We start from the raw sequence: 13,940 nt of genomic DNA, 5'->3' as shown, positions 1-13,940 counted from the left end.
CTCCTTTGTAATTGTAATATTTTTCTGTATGTTTTCAAGAGATGGATTGAGATTAGCATTTGTTTCTCATTTTAGGTTATATGTCGATGACAGCTACATCTAATGTTTCAACAGAACTATGTGAAGGAACCCATCAAAGCCATAACAAGTACTTGTGAGAATGTTTCCAAATCACATTTAATATACACATGCTGCACATATAACTTGGAAGACTTCATCCTGATTTTTGAAAGATGAAAGCAACATTGTTTTGAATTGCATCTATATGCAATCAATGAGCTTGCATAGTGTTAAAATAAGATAACACTTAAGACCCTTTGTATCAAAATGGACTTTGAAGATCCAAGTTTAGGGAAAGAACTTACTTCAAAATCCGGAGAGTCTGAGAAAGTACAAAAGAAATGGAGACAGGAAATGTTGGATGTTGCCTCAATGAACACTCTTGGCAGTGAAGAAAAAGAAAAGCAGCAGCAGGTTAATCCTGAACATATTAGGAGCCCCACATTAGAACAGCAGTTTAATACCTTAAGAGCAGTATCACAGAATGATGGTGTTCAATATGCCCCAGAAAAGCAAAATTCACTGAAGCATCCTAGTACCTATGTCCAGCGACATTCTCTTTCTTTTCCTCAACATAATGTTCACCAACAGAGGATAGTGCACAACACCAAAGCACACCACAGCCTTGAAGGACATGTCTACCAATTTCATACTCATTTGCCTGTTGCCTCTGATGACATGTTCTTCCAAATATATGGACACAGTGCAGGATTCAGTAGAAAGAAATTTACAGGAATTACTTCTACTTATAGCCAATTCCCACAAAAGTGTATGGAGCCATCAGATGATGCTTATAAGAAGGAGCAAAAGCCCAAAAAACCTGGCAAATACATATGTCCTTATTGTACACGGGCTTGTGCCAAACCCAGTGTGCTGAAGAAACACATTAGGTCCCACACAGGAGAACGCCCATACCCATGTATACCTTGTGGTTTCTCTTTTAAGACAAAAAGCAATTTGTACAAGCATAGAAAGTCACATGCCCATGCCATTAAAGCTGGATTAGTTCCTTTTTCAGACTCTGCTGTTTCCAAATTAGAATTAGATGCTTCTTGTATTGATGTGGAGACAGAAATACATTCTGATGGGGAGCAGAGCACTGATACAGATGAAGAAACAGTATTGCTTGCTGAAGATTCTCGAAAATCCACAAATTCACAAATTTCTCTGAATGTAAATGTTAGAAGTGAAGATTACTTAGATGCAGCTGTACAAGCTTCTTCAGATGACTCTTCAGGAGGTTCAATGAAAGTGCCAATACTTATAATCCCAAAAGGTGGCATTCAGACACCCAGTGAAGCTGTTCATTTGATGGAATCAGAGTTAATGTACAACCCATCATTAAGTGATAAAATAGATGATTCCCACACTGTTAGGCAAAAACTTGCATTGCGGCTAACTGAAAAAAAAGTGCAAGACTCTGAAAAATCCTTAAATCTTTTGAGCCCACACAGTAAAGGAAGCACAGACTCTGGCTACTTTTCACGCTCAGAAAGTGCTGAGCAGCAGATCTGCTCTCCTAACGCCAATGCAACGTCTTACGAGGAAATTATTTTTGGGAAATACGGAAGACTAAGTCCCAGATCCTCAATGCCTAACCCAGAAGCTAGCTTCTTAGTTGTAAATCCTGCTATGCTTGAAGAGCACGTCTCACATCTTATAACAAAGAGGGAAGGTTTAGTAGAACATGGTAAATTTAAAAGTATGAAGTACAGATTATCTGGTATTCACACGTTTGAACAGCATAAATCCCATTCAATTACAGATCCTGTTGAACCTAACACTAAACTGTATCCAGAATGTCAGCATGACCAGGAAGTACTTTTAGCAGCTCCCACTGATACCTCTCCACTTATAAGAAGCAACTCCATGCCATCTTATGGAACAAATTTAAGCATCCCCCCTTCTATAAGAGGAAGCCATTCCTTTGATGAGCAAGTGACTGGCACTGATGATGTATTTTATTCAGGGTCAGTTGGTGTTACACATCAGAAACTGCTAAAGCGGCAAGGAGCTTTTGAGTTGCCCTCAGTCCTTGAGAGTCATTCTGATTTTGATAGTTATGCAAGAATGTCCAAGAATTTAACTGCAGTGTTCAACAGTAAAACAATGCATGACAAACCTTTAACCAAAGAAAAGAAAACTAGTTCATTAGAAAGGGTTGTATATGATGTCTCAGGAGTTCCCCTTAAAATATGTGATGAACTTGAAGTTCAAAAACAGCAAATAGTTAAAGCAGGTGGAGATAATATTACTGAAATGATGGTACCTTTACAGTCTCGATTTGGAACTATGGTTGAGAACAGGAAGCGGAGGAAAGAGAAAAGTGTTGGAGATGAGGACGATAATACAATGTCTTGCAGTGGGATTGTCAGCCCAGTCATCTCGGATTTTGACAACAAACATGGAGCAACAAGATCAGGAATTGTTGTTCAAGGGCAAGAGTATCCTTATTGTGTGCCACCAGAGCATTTTGATATATGTAGATTATATACACAGTTAGGTTGCCCTTTGCCTGTTCTAGATGAAACTGCTTCTGGTACTGATTTGGACAAAATGGTAGATTTAAACAACAAAACACCAGGTAATGTTATCTCTGTAATCCAGCACACTAACTCTTTAAGCAGGCCAAATTCTTTTGACAAATCTGAGTCTACAGAGCTTCTTGCATACCAGCAAGATAAAACATGTTCGCCTTTTGAAACCTCTGACAGTGGAAACACTATGTGTTCAATGAGCTCAGACTGGGCACAGCTAACTGACAACTCTGTAGCCACAAGTCAACCATCGCAGCAATCCCAACAATCAGCATGTCACAGACTAGTTCGCCAACACAATATTACTGTACCTGAAATCCGTGTCACAGAGGAGCCAGACAAACCTGAGAAGGAACCAGCGATTCCTGTTAAAGAACCTGAAAAACCTCCAGAAGAATTTCAGTGGCCTCAAAGAAGTGAAACCCTTTCTCAACTCCCTGCAGAGAAACTACCACCAAAAAAGAAGCGTCTTCGTCTGGCTGACTTGGATAACTCATCTGGAGAATCCAGCTTTGAGTCCACAGGCACAAGTCTGTCTCGCAGCCCAAGCCAGGAGAGTAATTTATCCCACAGTTCAAGCTTGTCAATGTCATTTGAGAGGGAAGAACTCGTGAAGTCTACAACCCCTACTAAACAAGAAGAATTAGGAAGGCAGTCAGAGTTTCTAACAGTTCCTCCTGGTTCCTGTTCTCTCTCTGTTTCAAGCCACCATCAAAAAGAAATGCGACGTTCCTCATCAGAGCAGATACCATGCCCCATACCTACAGAGACCCCTGAGATTCGTAGCAAATCTTTTGACTACGGTAACCTGATACATTCCTCAGAGATGGAATCAAGCACTGCAACTCTCTCTCCAGCTCGTGAAAGGAAAAAATGCTTTCTTGTCCGCCAAGCTTCTTTTAGTGGTTTTCCTGAAAATATGCAGGCAGACCAAGAACTTATTGGATATCAAGAACCATCAGATCAGATGAATATCACTCGCATATCTCCACTTGGTTGGTATCACTTACCTTCATCTACATTATCAGGATTAGCAAGCCTCCTTACTGAAAATTCTGGAAATATAATTGTTGCTACAAGTGCACAACCGACTAGTCCCTTATCCCGCTATTCACAGCAGACTGTTAGTAGCCACAATGCACTTAAGGATCCGTTATCTCATATCTCTAGAAGACATGTCTCTGAACAGCAGCATCCTGAGAACATGTTCTATCCAGTCATACAGAATGCAGTTAATTTACCTTTTACTTCAGTGTGTATGAATTCCCTACCATCCCATCATCTTCTTTCATGGCCAAATTCTGCAGACCAATTGCAAAGACATTTCCAACCAAACTGGCCTTTACAGAAATCATATTTAAAACCATCAAACCAGTCAGAATTGCATCCTACATATTACTTAGAAGCAGCTCACAAGCATGCTGAACACAAATCAGTCAGTTATAGTCATGGAACAGAAAAGGTCTACCAGCCATATTTAGAAACATCTGCCCAGACATCCAAAAATATGCTTGTAAAGGTACAGAGTAACCACAGTGGTGGGTCAAGTGACTCTGATCAACACCTCCAAATCGTTACTGCTTCTGCGAACAGAATTTCTCTTCAACCTATGCCAGGAACATTTGTTCCAGTCAGAATTCAGACCCATGTGCCATCCTATGGAAGTGTGATGTATACCAGTATTTCACAAATTGCTGTTACACACACATCTACAATCTGCAAAGAATATGGCAGCACATCCCAAAGTATACTAGCAACAACTGCATCTATGAGAAGCCTAGGATTTAACATAGCCCAGATGTTAGCACCTTGTGGAGAATTAGAACAATATCCTTTATGGAAAATGCCACAGACATTAGCTCTTGACTTGGAATCAGCCATCCCATTGTGTTTGGCTTCTAGCTCCGACAGTACTTCTGGAGGAGGAAAACGTGTACTTTCTCCAGCTAGCAGTTTGGAACTTTTCATTGAGACCAAACAACAAAAGAGAGACAAAGATGAAAATATGTATGGGCAAATAGTTAAGGAGCTCAGTGCAGTTGAACTTACTAGTTCTGACATAAAAAAAACTCTGTGTCGAACATCTAAACCACAGCTGGTAAGGCAAGGTTGCACCACTGAGCAAAAGAGCAGTCTTTCCTCTGCATCACCGGGGCTACTACCTTTATCATCAGGTAAAGAACTGCCTGAACCTAAGGGCAGTGACAGTCCTGAATGTCAAATGTCACCAGACGAATTATATGATGAGGATACGTCATCAGATATGAGTTTAAGCCCACAGAGGACCCCAGGTGAAGGCCACCCAAACAGCAATAAGCCAAAGAGTGGCACTTTAAAACAGATGTCAGATAGTTCCAGCATAACAGAAAGGGCGTCATATAATCCTGTTAAGGGTTGTACAGAACGTTATTGTCTACAATTCCCAAGCCTACGTACAACAACAACAGTCAGCTGGTGCTTTCTAAATTATTCAAAACCCAATCATATAGAACAAGAGTCTATGAAATCGTCTGTTTATGCTTCATGGTGTACCAGCTCATGCAATCCTAACCCTTCAGGACTTAATACAAGGACTTCTTTAGCACTTCTAAGATCCAAGCAGAAAAATAGTGTGGCAATATACACAATAGCTGCTTTTCAGAAATCTGGAACTGACAAGTTAACATCATCAAGTATGTGGAAGCTGCAGTTTGCCCAGGTAATTAAATGAAAACACATACTACATTTATAACGATGTGTATGATTTGATTTTTGTTAGTCCTTTTCCACAATCTATTTCAATATCAAAACATTTTGTCCGTGTGTTAGTGTTAGTAAGAGAAACACATTGTGAAAATGCAAAACAGCTCTCAAGCTCAAGTGTAACAAAAAAAACTCCTTCAGTGTTGGCCACATGTGTGGTACATGGGAAATATATAAAAACTAGACTTGGGCACCAGGGGGATCTTCGTGTTCGTCTTCGTGCTCGTCTTCGGGGGAAAAAAATTTCCATATTCCGCGAATATTCGTGGACATTCTTCGTGCTCGTTTCATCTTCGTTTTCTCCCGGTTGCTTAGCAGGGGTTAATACGGGGTTAAGAACACATCGGAGCAGCAGCAGCAGATGCGTTGGCGCCATGAAGGTACGTGTGTGCGACTCTATTGGTTGCCGGAAGGGGGCTCGTCTTGGATCAACTAATGAATTGCAGAACTGCAGAATGCACTTCATTCGTTGATGGCAGGCGAGCCCCCTGCTGGAACGACCAATAGAGTTGCACACACGTACCTTCATGGTGCTATCCGAGGTGTACACAATACACATTGCCCGAAACTGAGGGCCAAGTTCCTCCGAGCAGTTGTCTTGTCTGAGACCTAAACAAATGAACTTGGCCTTCTTTATTTATCATACACAGTCACACATCCATAGATGTTTAATAAAAGAATAGGTATTATTTTACATTTTTAAATCTATTTTAGACCACTTTTAAATACATGCCTAACATTTGCTACCTATTTACAATGGCATACTTTGCAACAACCAAACTTTTACTGGACAGGACTGGAAAAAAGCAGGACTGTCCATGAAAATGTTGGGTGTGTTGGCAGGTATGCGAATGGGAAAATGTGGGACAAGAACTAAAAATATCTTAGGGTTAATGTACGGTTATGTTTGAGTAGTAGCAATGCACTGTTTTGGTTAAAGATGTATTATGTCTAAATAATTTAATTTTAATTTTAATGGGTGTTTAAAAAGGGGTTTAATTTTATTTTAAAGTTATATTTATTATTTACTTTATTGTATTTAATGATGTAGTGCTACCCTACCCAACTATACCTACCTACGTGCATTAGCATACCTAGTTTAGCTAAATTTGATGAGACAGGACTGGAAAAAGCAGGACTGTCCCTGAAAAAGTTGGGTCTGTTGGCAGGTATGTGGATGGAAAAATGTTATAGGGTGAAGTGTGAGTTATAGCGTTAATGCTAGTGAGTGTAGAAGTGAAGGCCAGGGCAAATAACAGGAGGAAAGGTCCTTGGGATTTGTGAATTGTAAGTGTGTGTGTTATGTCATTGTGTTATATGTGTTATTGTGTGTGTTGTGTTTGGGTGGTTGTGTATCAGACGGAAAAAAATGAAATGGAAAAGGCGAATGAGTGGGCAATTGGCGACCCACTCACCTGTTTCACCCCAGGGCAAAGCATCCAAACAACTGTCAGTCCTAGACGTTTAGCAGCGGACTTCCAGAGCTCAGACACTAGGCCCTAGCGTAAGCTGGCTACTCCGGCGGAAGTAGCAGGCGTTGCCACACCGCAAACAGACGCAGCCAGAGGGGAGAAACTACCCTTACCATTAGGGACATTTTGGGCATGACACTAGCCAGGAAGCCAACTGGCAGAGAAGAGACGCTGGCACTACCACCACCGGCATTGAAAAATGAAAAAGGCGAATGAGTGGGACCCACTCACCTGTTTCACCTCCAAACAACCAAACAACTGCAAAGCATCCAAACAACTGTCAGTCCTTGACGTTTGGCAGCGAACTTCCAGAGCTCAGACACTAGGCCCTAGCGTAAGATGGCTACTCCGGCGGAGGTAACAGGCGTTGCCACACCGCAAACAGACGCAGCCGGAGGGGAGAAACTACCCTTACCATTAGGGACATTTTGGGCATGACACTAGCCAGGAAGCGAACTGGCAGAGAAGAGACGCTGGCACCACCACCAGCAGCAGCATTGGGAAAGGCGAATGAGTGGGCAATTGGAGACCTGCTCACCTGTTTCACCCCGGAGCAAAGCTTCCAAACACTGTCAGTCCTTGACGTTTGGGAGCGGACTTCCAGAACTCAGACACAAGGCCCTAGCGTAAATTGGCTACACCGGCGGAGGTAGCAGGCGTTGCCACACCGCAAACACGTGCAACCAGGGGGAGAAACTACCTTGAACATTAAGGACATTTGAGGCATGATTTCAGCCAGGAAGCAAACTGGCAAAAGATGCTGCCACCAGCAGCAGCAGCATTGGGAAAGGCGAACGACCCGCTAACCTGTTTCACCCCAGGGCAAAGCATCCAAAGACTGTCAGTCTTAGACGTTTCGGAGCGGACTTTCAGAACTCAGACAGTAGGCCCTAGCGTAAATTGGCTACACCGGCGGAGGTAGCAGACGTTGCCACACCGCAAACACGTGCAACCAGGGGGAGAAACTAGCTTGAACATTAGAGAAAGAAAATTAACTTTCCAAGCTAGGAGCTGTGTAACCCAATTTGGGCAGATTGAATTTAAGAAAGGCAATCTGCTCCATCAGTTGAGGTGCCATGCGTGAGCGTTGTTGTTGTATGTTTCCAGTCATAGAAAACACCCGCTCACTTTGAACAGTGGTTGGCAGGCCACACATCTTATTTTCATCCCAGAAGCTAAGAGGATCAACATTAGGCGCAGAAGGAACTTCACAGAGGTAAAGTTTGACCATTTCAGCAGCACAACTCTCCTTTCTGCTGCTAGCTCTGTCACATGGTCCAACTATACTCCCAAGTGCCTCTTCCCAAAATGCAGCTGCTCCACTCAGCTGTGTTGTGCTGTTTGTGGCACTGCTGTTGATGCTGCTGCTGCTAGGAGTAGCAGACAACATCATCTCTTCCTCCTCCTGCACCTCTCCCTCCTCGGACAGCATTTCCATTTTACGCTGCCAGTCACTCACCTTTTGAACCAATTGCTCCCGGTAGCTACTGAGAACATTGGATCGCAAAGACACGCTAGCATCATTTTGGGACTTTCTTCCATGCGTTTGCGAAGGCATACTTTAAGCAGATCTTTCAGTTTCCTGACCATGGCTGCTACGTCAGGATGTAGATTGCCACCTTGAACAGCCTCACGGTTTTCAAGCAACACATCCATCTTGCTGCCTAGATGGGAGAACACTGGGATTACCTGGGCCAGACTGGCAGTGTTTGAGCTGAAATTTTCTGTGGCATCCCTGAATGGTTTAAGGACTGCCACTAGCTGGGCAATCACTGAAATTTTTGCACTAGTCATTTGTACACTGCTCCCTGAGGAATCTGATTCCTGACCGCTCATCTCCTCTACTTCCTCTGGCTCATAGTCAAGTTCTTCATTAGCCAGATCAAATGGAATTCCTGCTAGGCTGGAGCTAAGACTGATATCATGACTTGTAGTGCGAGCAATCTGCATCTGGCCTCTCAGTCTCAGGCTCCTCTGGTACCTCGCTAGGTGGAGTTCCACTATGTGTAGCCCTCTCTCTGTCTTGGTGAGGTGCTAGGAGGACATGGGGTGGCGTTACTGGTGGTAACAGTAGGCGCAGCACTAGTGGTGGTAGAGGTGGTGGTGGTGGTTTTCCCTACAAAGGAATGAGATCGCTTTGGTTTGGGAAACCCCTCTGAGTCTTGCTGCTAATTTGGCTCTGCTTGGTACCTTGCATGCTGCTTGTGGATGGGGAAAATGCTGCTTGGGGCAAAAGGCACTTCTTTTTACTCACTGGGCTAGTAGAAGTACTAGTTATGCTACCCTTTAACTTTGAACATGCTCCTGGTGCTTTAGGCTTTCCGTAAAAAAACATAGAGCTTGTGGGCCTAGCAGCACTACTACTGCCTGCTTTTGGTGCCTTTCCTTTACTTGATGATCCTTCAAGCAATGCTTCCCCAAACGATAAGCGAGAGCTTGGCCTACTTGGTGGTGCTGGTAGTGGTGGTGTTGGTAGATGGAGCTTGTCCCTCCTTAGTCCCAAAAGGAGGATCCATTTCAAATTTTGTGTTGTGTGTGTAGTGTAGTGTTTACAATTATAAAAAAAAAAAAATTAAAAAAAGGAAAAAAAAATTACAGACAAAAAAATTAGAGGAAGTTTCTCTTCAGTCCTACTGCTGAAAAAGTAAAACTATGCACAACTGCACTGTGCTGTTGTGTGCAATCTCCCAAAGTGCTCAAGTTATTTAAATTATTAACTCAAGATTAACTATTTATATTAACTAGCAGTATTTTATTTTTAATTTAAATTTACACACGCCTAAGAGCCTAGCCTACTACTATGCTAAAGCTATATTTCCTTACTATCTCTAGGCAGACGCTCTCAAGCCCACTAAGCTAAAGTGAGGTTAAATCAGATTCAGTATATGATTTATTAATTAATATTAAGTTATATAATATTAATAGATTAGAATTAGTTATATGATGGATTATAGATAGAATATAGATTATGAATTAGAATTACTTATTGTCACGTACAAGTAGTAGGAGACACCGTGGTCAGGTAGGACTCCAGGACAGAACAAGGTCAAAGAATCCGAGGTCAGGATTCCGGAGAGCAGGATAGTGAATAAACGTAGCCGAGGTCAGGATTCAAGATAACTACGAAGTCAGGCAAGCCAGGATCAAACACGGGAAAACAGTAATGAAAACGCTATCTGGGCACTAGCACAAGGCATAGACAACCATCAGAAGGCAAGACATTAATAGGGAACCACAGGGACGTCATGACGTCAATTCCGGTGTCCGGGAATCGCGGCCATCATGAGTGTGGCGTAATCTACCTTCATATAGCCCTGCAGTTCGGGAGTTCGCCACTAGAGGGCGCGAGAGCCCTGGCGCAGGACGCCGTGTACCAGGAGGTCTGCCTCTCCTGCGCGGCACTTTCGAGGATGGCAGCGGTAGCGGCTGTGTGGTGGAGGGGGGTCTCCCTCTCCTTTGTGGCGCCTGCTGCGGAGGTGGCCGTGCGTTGGAGGGGGGGGTCTCCCTCTCCTTTGCGTCGGCTGTTGCGGCAATGTGGGAACCAAGGACGGGTGAGTAACAGTACCCCCCTCAAAAGGGCGCCCTCGGGGCGACCACCAGGACGAGACGGACGTCTAGCGTGGAATGCACGTATCAATCACGACACAGCGAGGCTGGTATCCAGGAACGCTCCTCGGGACCGAGACCTCTCCACTGTACCAGATACTGTAGGCTGCCTTGCTGCCGCCGGGAATCAAGAATGACCTGAGGAGTGTGTCACTCGGAAGCCCTCCTGGCAGTTTCAGCCGTAGAGCGTTCACCTCGGGTAAACTGGTTGCAGACCTGGGGTTTCAGCAAGGAGGTGTGAAATACTCGAGGAATACGAAGAGCCCAATTTCATGGAAGGAACCCGGAGTCTCAGGAACTGTGTAGACAGCCAAACCCTATCGCCAGGCCTATACGAGGGGTTGGGAGAAAGCTTCTTGTTGGCCTGACGTTGCTGGAGCTGAGCAGCGCGTTCCAGTGCGGAATGAACAGAAGCCCAGGTGGCACGGATGGAAGCAAGTCTCTCCTCCAGGTCCGGAACAGGTGATACTGGTACTGTCTCCGGAAAAGACTGTGGATGAAGACCATACAGGCAGAAAAACGGAGATATTCTAGTGGACTCCTGGAGCGTGTTGTTCCTTGCAAATTCCGTGAACGGCAGTAGATCGACCCAGTCATCCTGGTGGTCATTGATGAAGAGACGCAGGTATTGCTCCAGATGTTGATTAGTCCTCTCAACCAGACCATTCATCTTAGGGTGATATGCCGAGGAGAAGGCTAAGGTGATGCCCAAGGATTTAGTAAATTCGCGCCAGAATCTTGCTATGAATTGTGTACCTCTGTCTGACACGATTTCAGATGGTACTCCGTGGAGCTGCACAATCTCCCGGATAAAAATGCCAAGGTGGAGGCGCTGGGCAATTTCCGTAGCGGAATAAAGTGAGCCATCTTTGAGAAACGGTCGACCACCACAAGAATCACGGTATGTCCCCTGGATGAAGGCAACTCAACAATAAAATCCATAGCCACATGAGTCCAGGGAACCGAGGGACAAGGAAGAGACCGAAGGAGTCCAGCAGGACGAGTGTGGGAGGATTTGTTAGCTGCGCACCTGGTACAAGATTGGACGAAAGCTGTAACATCCCTACCCCAGTGAGGCCACCAAAAAGTCAGAGACAATAAATCCTTGGTGCGCGCTACACCAGAATGTCCCGAGGTTCTGGCGCCATGGAGCTTGACCCTGAGAGTGAGTGATGCGATCCAGGAGGGGAGCATAACCCTGTAACCGAATGGTCGTACATACATGCCTTAGCATTCTTTGAACCGGGGCGGTACGTCAGCACAAAGGGAAAGCGGGAGAGGAAGAGGGCCTAACTAGCTTGACGCGGATTGAGACACTTGGCAGATTCCATGTATTGGAGGTTCTTATGATCGGTCAGGATCAAGATAGGTACAGAAGCCCCCTCCAATAGGTGACGCCACTCTTCTAGGGCCAGAATAATCGCCAACAGTCCCTTATTCCTGATATAGTAATTCCTCTCGGCTGCGGAGAAGTGTCTGGAGAAGTAGCCACAAGGATGCAGTGGTCCGCTGTACGAAGCACGTTGGGAGAGTATAGCTCCAACCCCTGATTCGGAAGCATCCACCTCGAGGACAAACGGCAGAAGAGGGTTGGGATGCCGTAACAGCGGAGCCGTTGTGAACTTCTCTTTGAGAAGAGCGAACGCAGAAACGGCCTCGGAGGACCAGTCGGAGACATTGGCTCCTTTCTTGGTCAAGTCTGTTAGAGGTGCAACAATCCTTGAGTAATTACAGATGAAGCGTCTGTAGTAGTTGGCAAAACCAAGGAAACGTTGAAGAGCCTTGAGGCCCATAGGCCGTGGCCAGTCCTTGATCGCCAGTACCTTTGATGGATCCATATCGAACCCCTCAGGAGTGATAACATACCCCAGGAAAGTCACTTTGCGGGTCTCAAAGACGCACTTGTCTAATTTGGCAAACAGTCCGTGTTGTCGAAGACGACTCAGTACTTGACGAACCTGTTCGCGATGGGTGGACAAGTCTGCAGAGTAGATCAGGATGTTGTCCAGATAAACAATGAGGAACTGCTGGAGAAAGTCCCGAAGACAGTCGTTAATAAACTCCTGAAACACCGCCGGAGCATTGCACAGACCGAACGGCATGACCAGGTACTCGTGGTGTCCAGACCGTGTGTTGAATGCTGTCCTCCATTCATGGCCGGCACGCATACGGACCAAGTTATAGGCCCCACGAAGATCTAACTTGGTAAAGATCTGGGCCCCACGTAACCTATCGAAGAGTTCGGAAATGAGGGGAATAGGATATGAATTGCGTCTTGTAATCCTATTCAGACCCCTGTAGTCGATACATGGCCTCAGTTCCCCGTTCTTTTTCTTGACAAAGAAAAATCCAGCCCAAGCCAGGGAAGTCGACCGATGGATGAAACCCCGCTTGAGATTCTCCTCGATGTACGTCTCCATGGCCTTAGTCTCAGGAACGGACAAGTGCTAGACTCGGCCTCTGGGTGGCATGGTACCCGGGAGGAGATCAATAGGGCAATCGTAAGGTCTGTGTGGAGGCAACCTCTAAGCTAGGTATTGACTGGGAAGGGCTGTCGCGACAATCTCCGATGTAGTAGACACCATGGCCAGTCTAAAGGGTTTGGTGCAGTGCTCCCCACAGGTTCGACTCCATGACGTGATCTCTCCAGTCGTCCAATCGATGGTAGGATTGTGCGTCTGCAACCAATGAAAACCCAAAACGACTGGAGTAGAGGGAGAGCAGATAACTAGGAACTGAAGTCTCTCGTTATGAAGCATGCCTACAGAGAGTGTCACAGGTATAGTAGTCTGGGTAACCTGAGCAGGATGAAGTGGTCTGCCGTCAATGGCCTCAAGTCTTACAGGCGTGTCTTTAGGCATAGTGGGAATAAGCTGCTGTTCACAAAAACGGGCATCGATAAAGTTCTCTGCAGCTCCCGAATCCAAAAAGGCCTCTGTGCAAACGGATCCCGCAGGCCAGGACACCCAAATCGGAACAGTCATTCGAGTGTTGCTAGAGTCAGAGGACAGACCCAACACACCCAAAGCAGGTCCTCTGTACCACTCTAGCTGCGGGCGTTTCCCGACTTCTTAGGACAAGATCTCGCCCAATGTCCTGCCATGCCGCAGTACAAGCAGAGACCCTCACTACGTCTCCTGGACTTCACTCTCCGACAGACAATTGACACCCAGCTGCATGGGCTCCTCCAAGGTGTAAGGATTCGTAGGTGGTGGTGCGAACTGAGGAACAGGACGCATAAAGGAATGAACTCCTCTTTCACGTGCTCTCAGACTGTCCTGCTGCACCTGACGCTCGCAGAGTCGAAGATCAATCTGTGTTACATATGATATCACAGAGTCTAAGTCAGATGGTAGATCTCGAGCCGCAATCTCGTCTATCTCAGATAACCCATTCAAAAAGGCTGCAATCAGTGCCTCGCCAGTCCAGTTCACCTGTGACATTCGATAGCATATTCCATCAGAGAATGCTCCCCTTGGCGAATGTTGGAGAGAGGACGAAGCGGTTGAACTCCTGCCTGGAA

At 45.3% G+C, this 13,940-nt stretch overlaps 1 protein-coding gene across 1 annotated transcript in view; it reads left to right on the top strand.

Annotated features, from left to right (window-relative positions):
- The first annotated feature begins 303 nt into the window (after positions 1-303).
- LOC149278684 (transcription factor HIVEP2-like) overlaps positions 304-13,940 on the top strand; it is an 88,792-nt gene continuing 75,155 nt past the window's right edge. The window contains exons 1-2 of the mRNA XM_089501871.1: positions 304-3,592; positions 3,905-5,295. Coding sequence (XP_089357997.1) covers positions 328-3,592; positions 3,905-5,295 — 4,656 coding nt within the window. The 5' untranslated portion in view covers positions 304-327. The remainder of the gene's footprint in view (positions 3,593-3,904; positions 5,296-13,940) is intronic.

This window comes from Sceloporus occidentalis, unplaced genomic scaffold (assembly GCF_023333645.1).
Source record: "Sceloporus occidentalis isolate IW3139 unplaced genomic scaffold, rSceOcc1.0.p SCAF_184, whole genome shotgun sequence".
NCBI classification, from domain to species: domain Eukaryota; kingdom Metazoa; phylum Chordata; class Lepidosauria; order Squamata; family Phrynosomatidae; genus Sceloporus; species Sceloporus occidentalis.
Note: the sequence above shows the minus strand (reverse complement) of the source record. Positions and strands in the feature narration are given on the sequence as shown.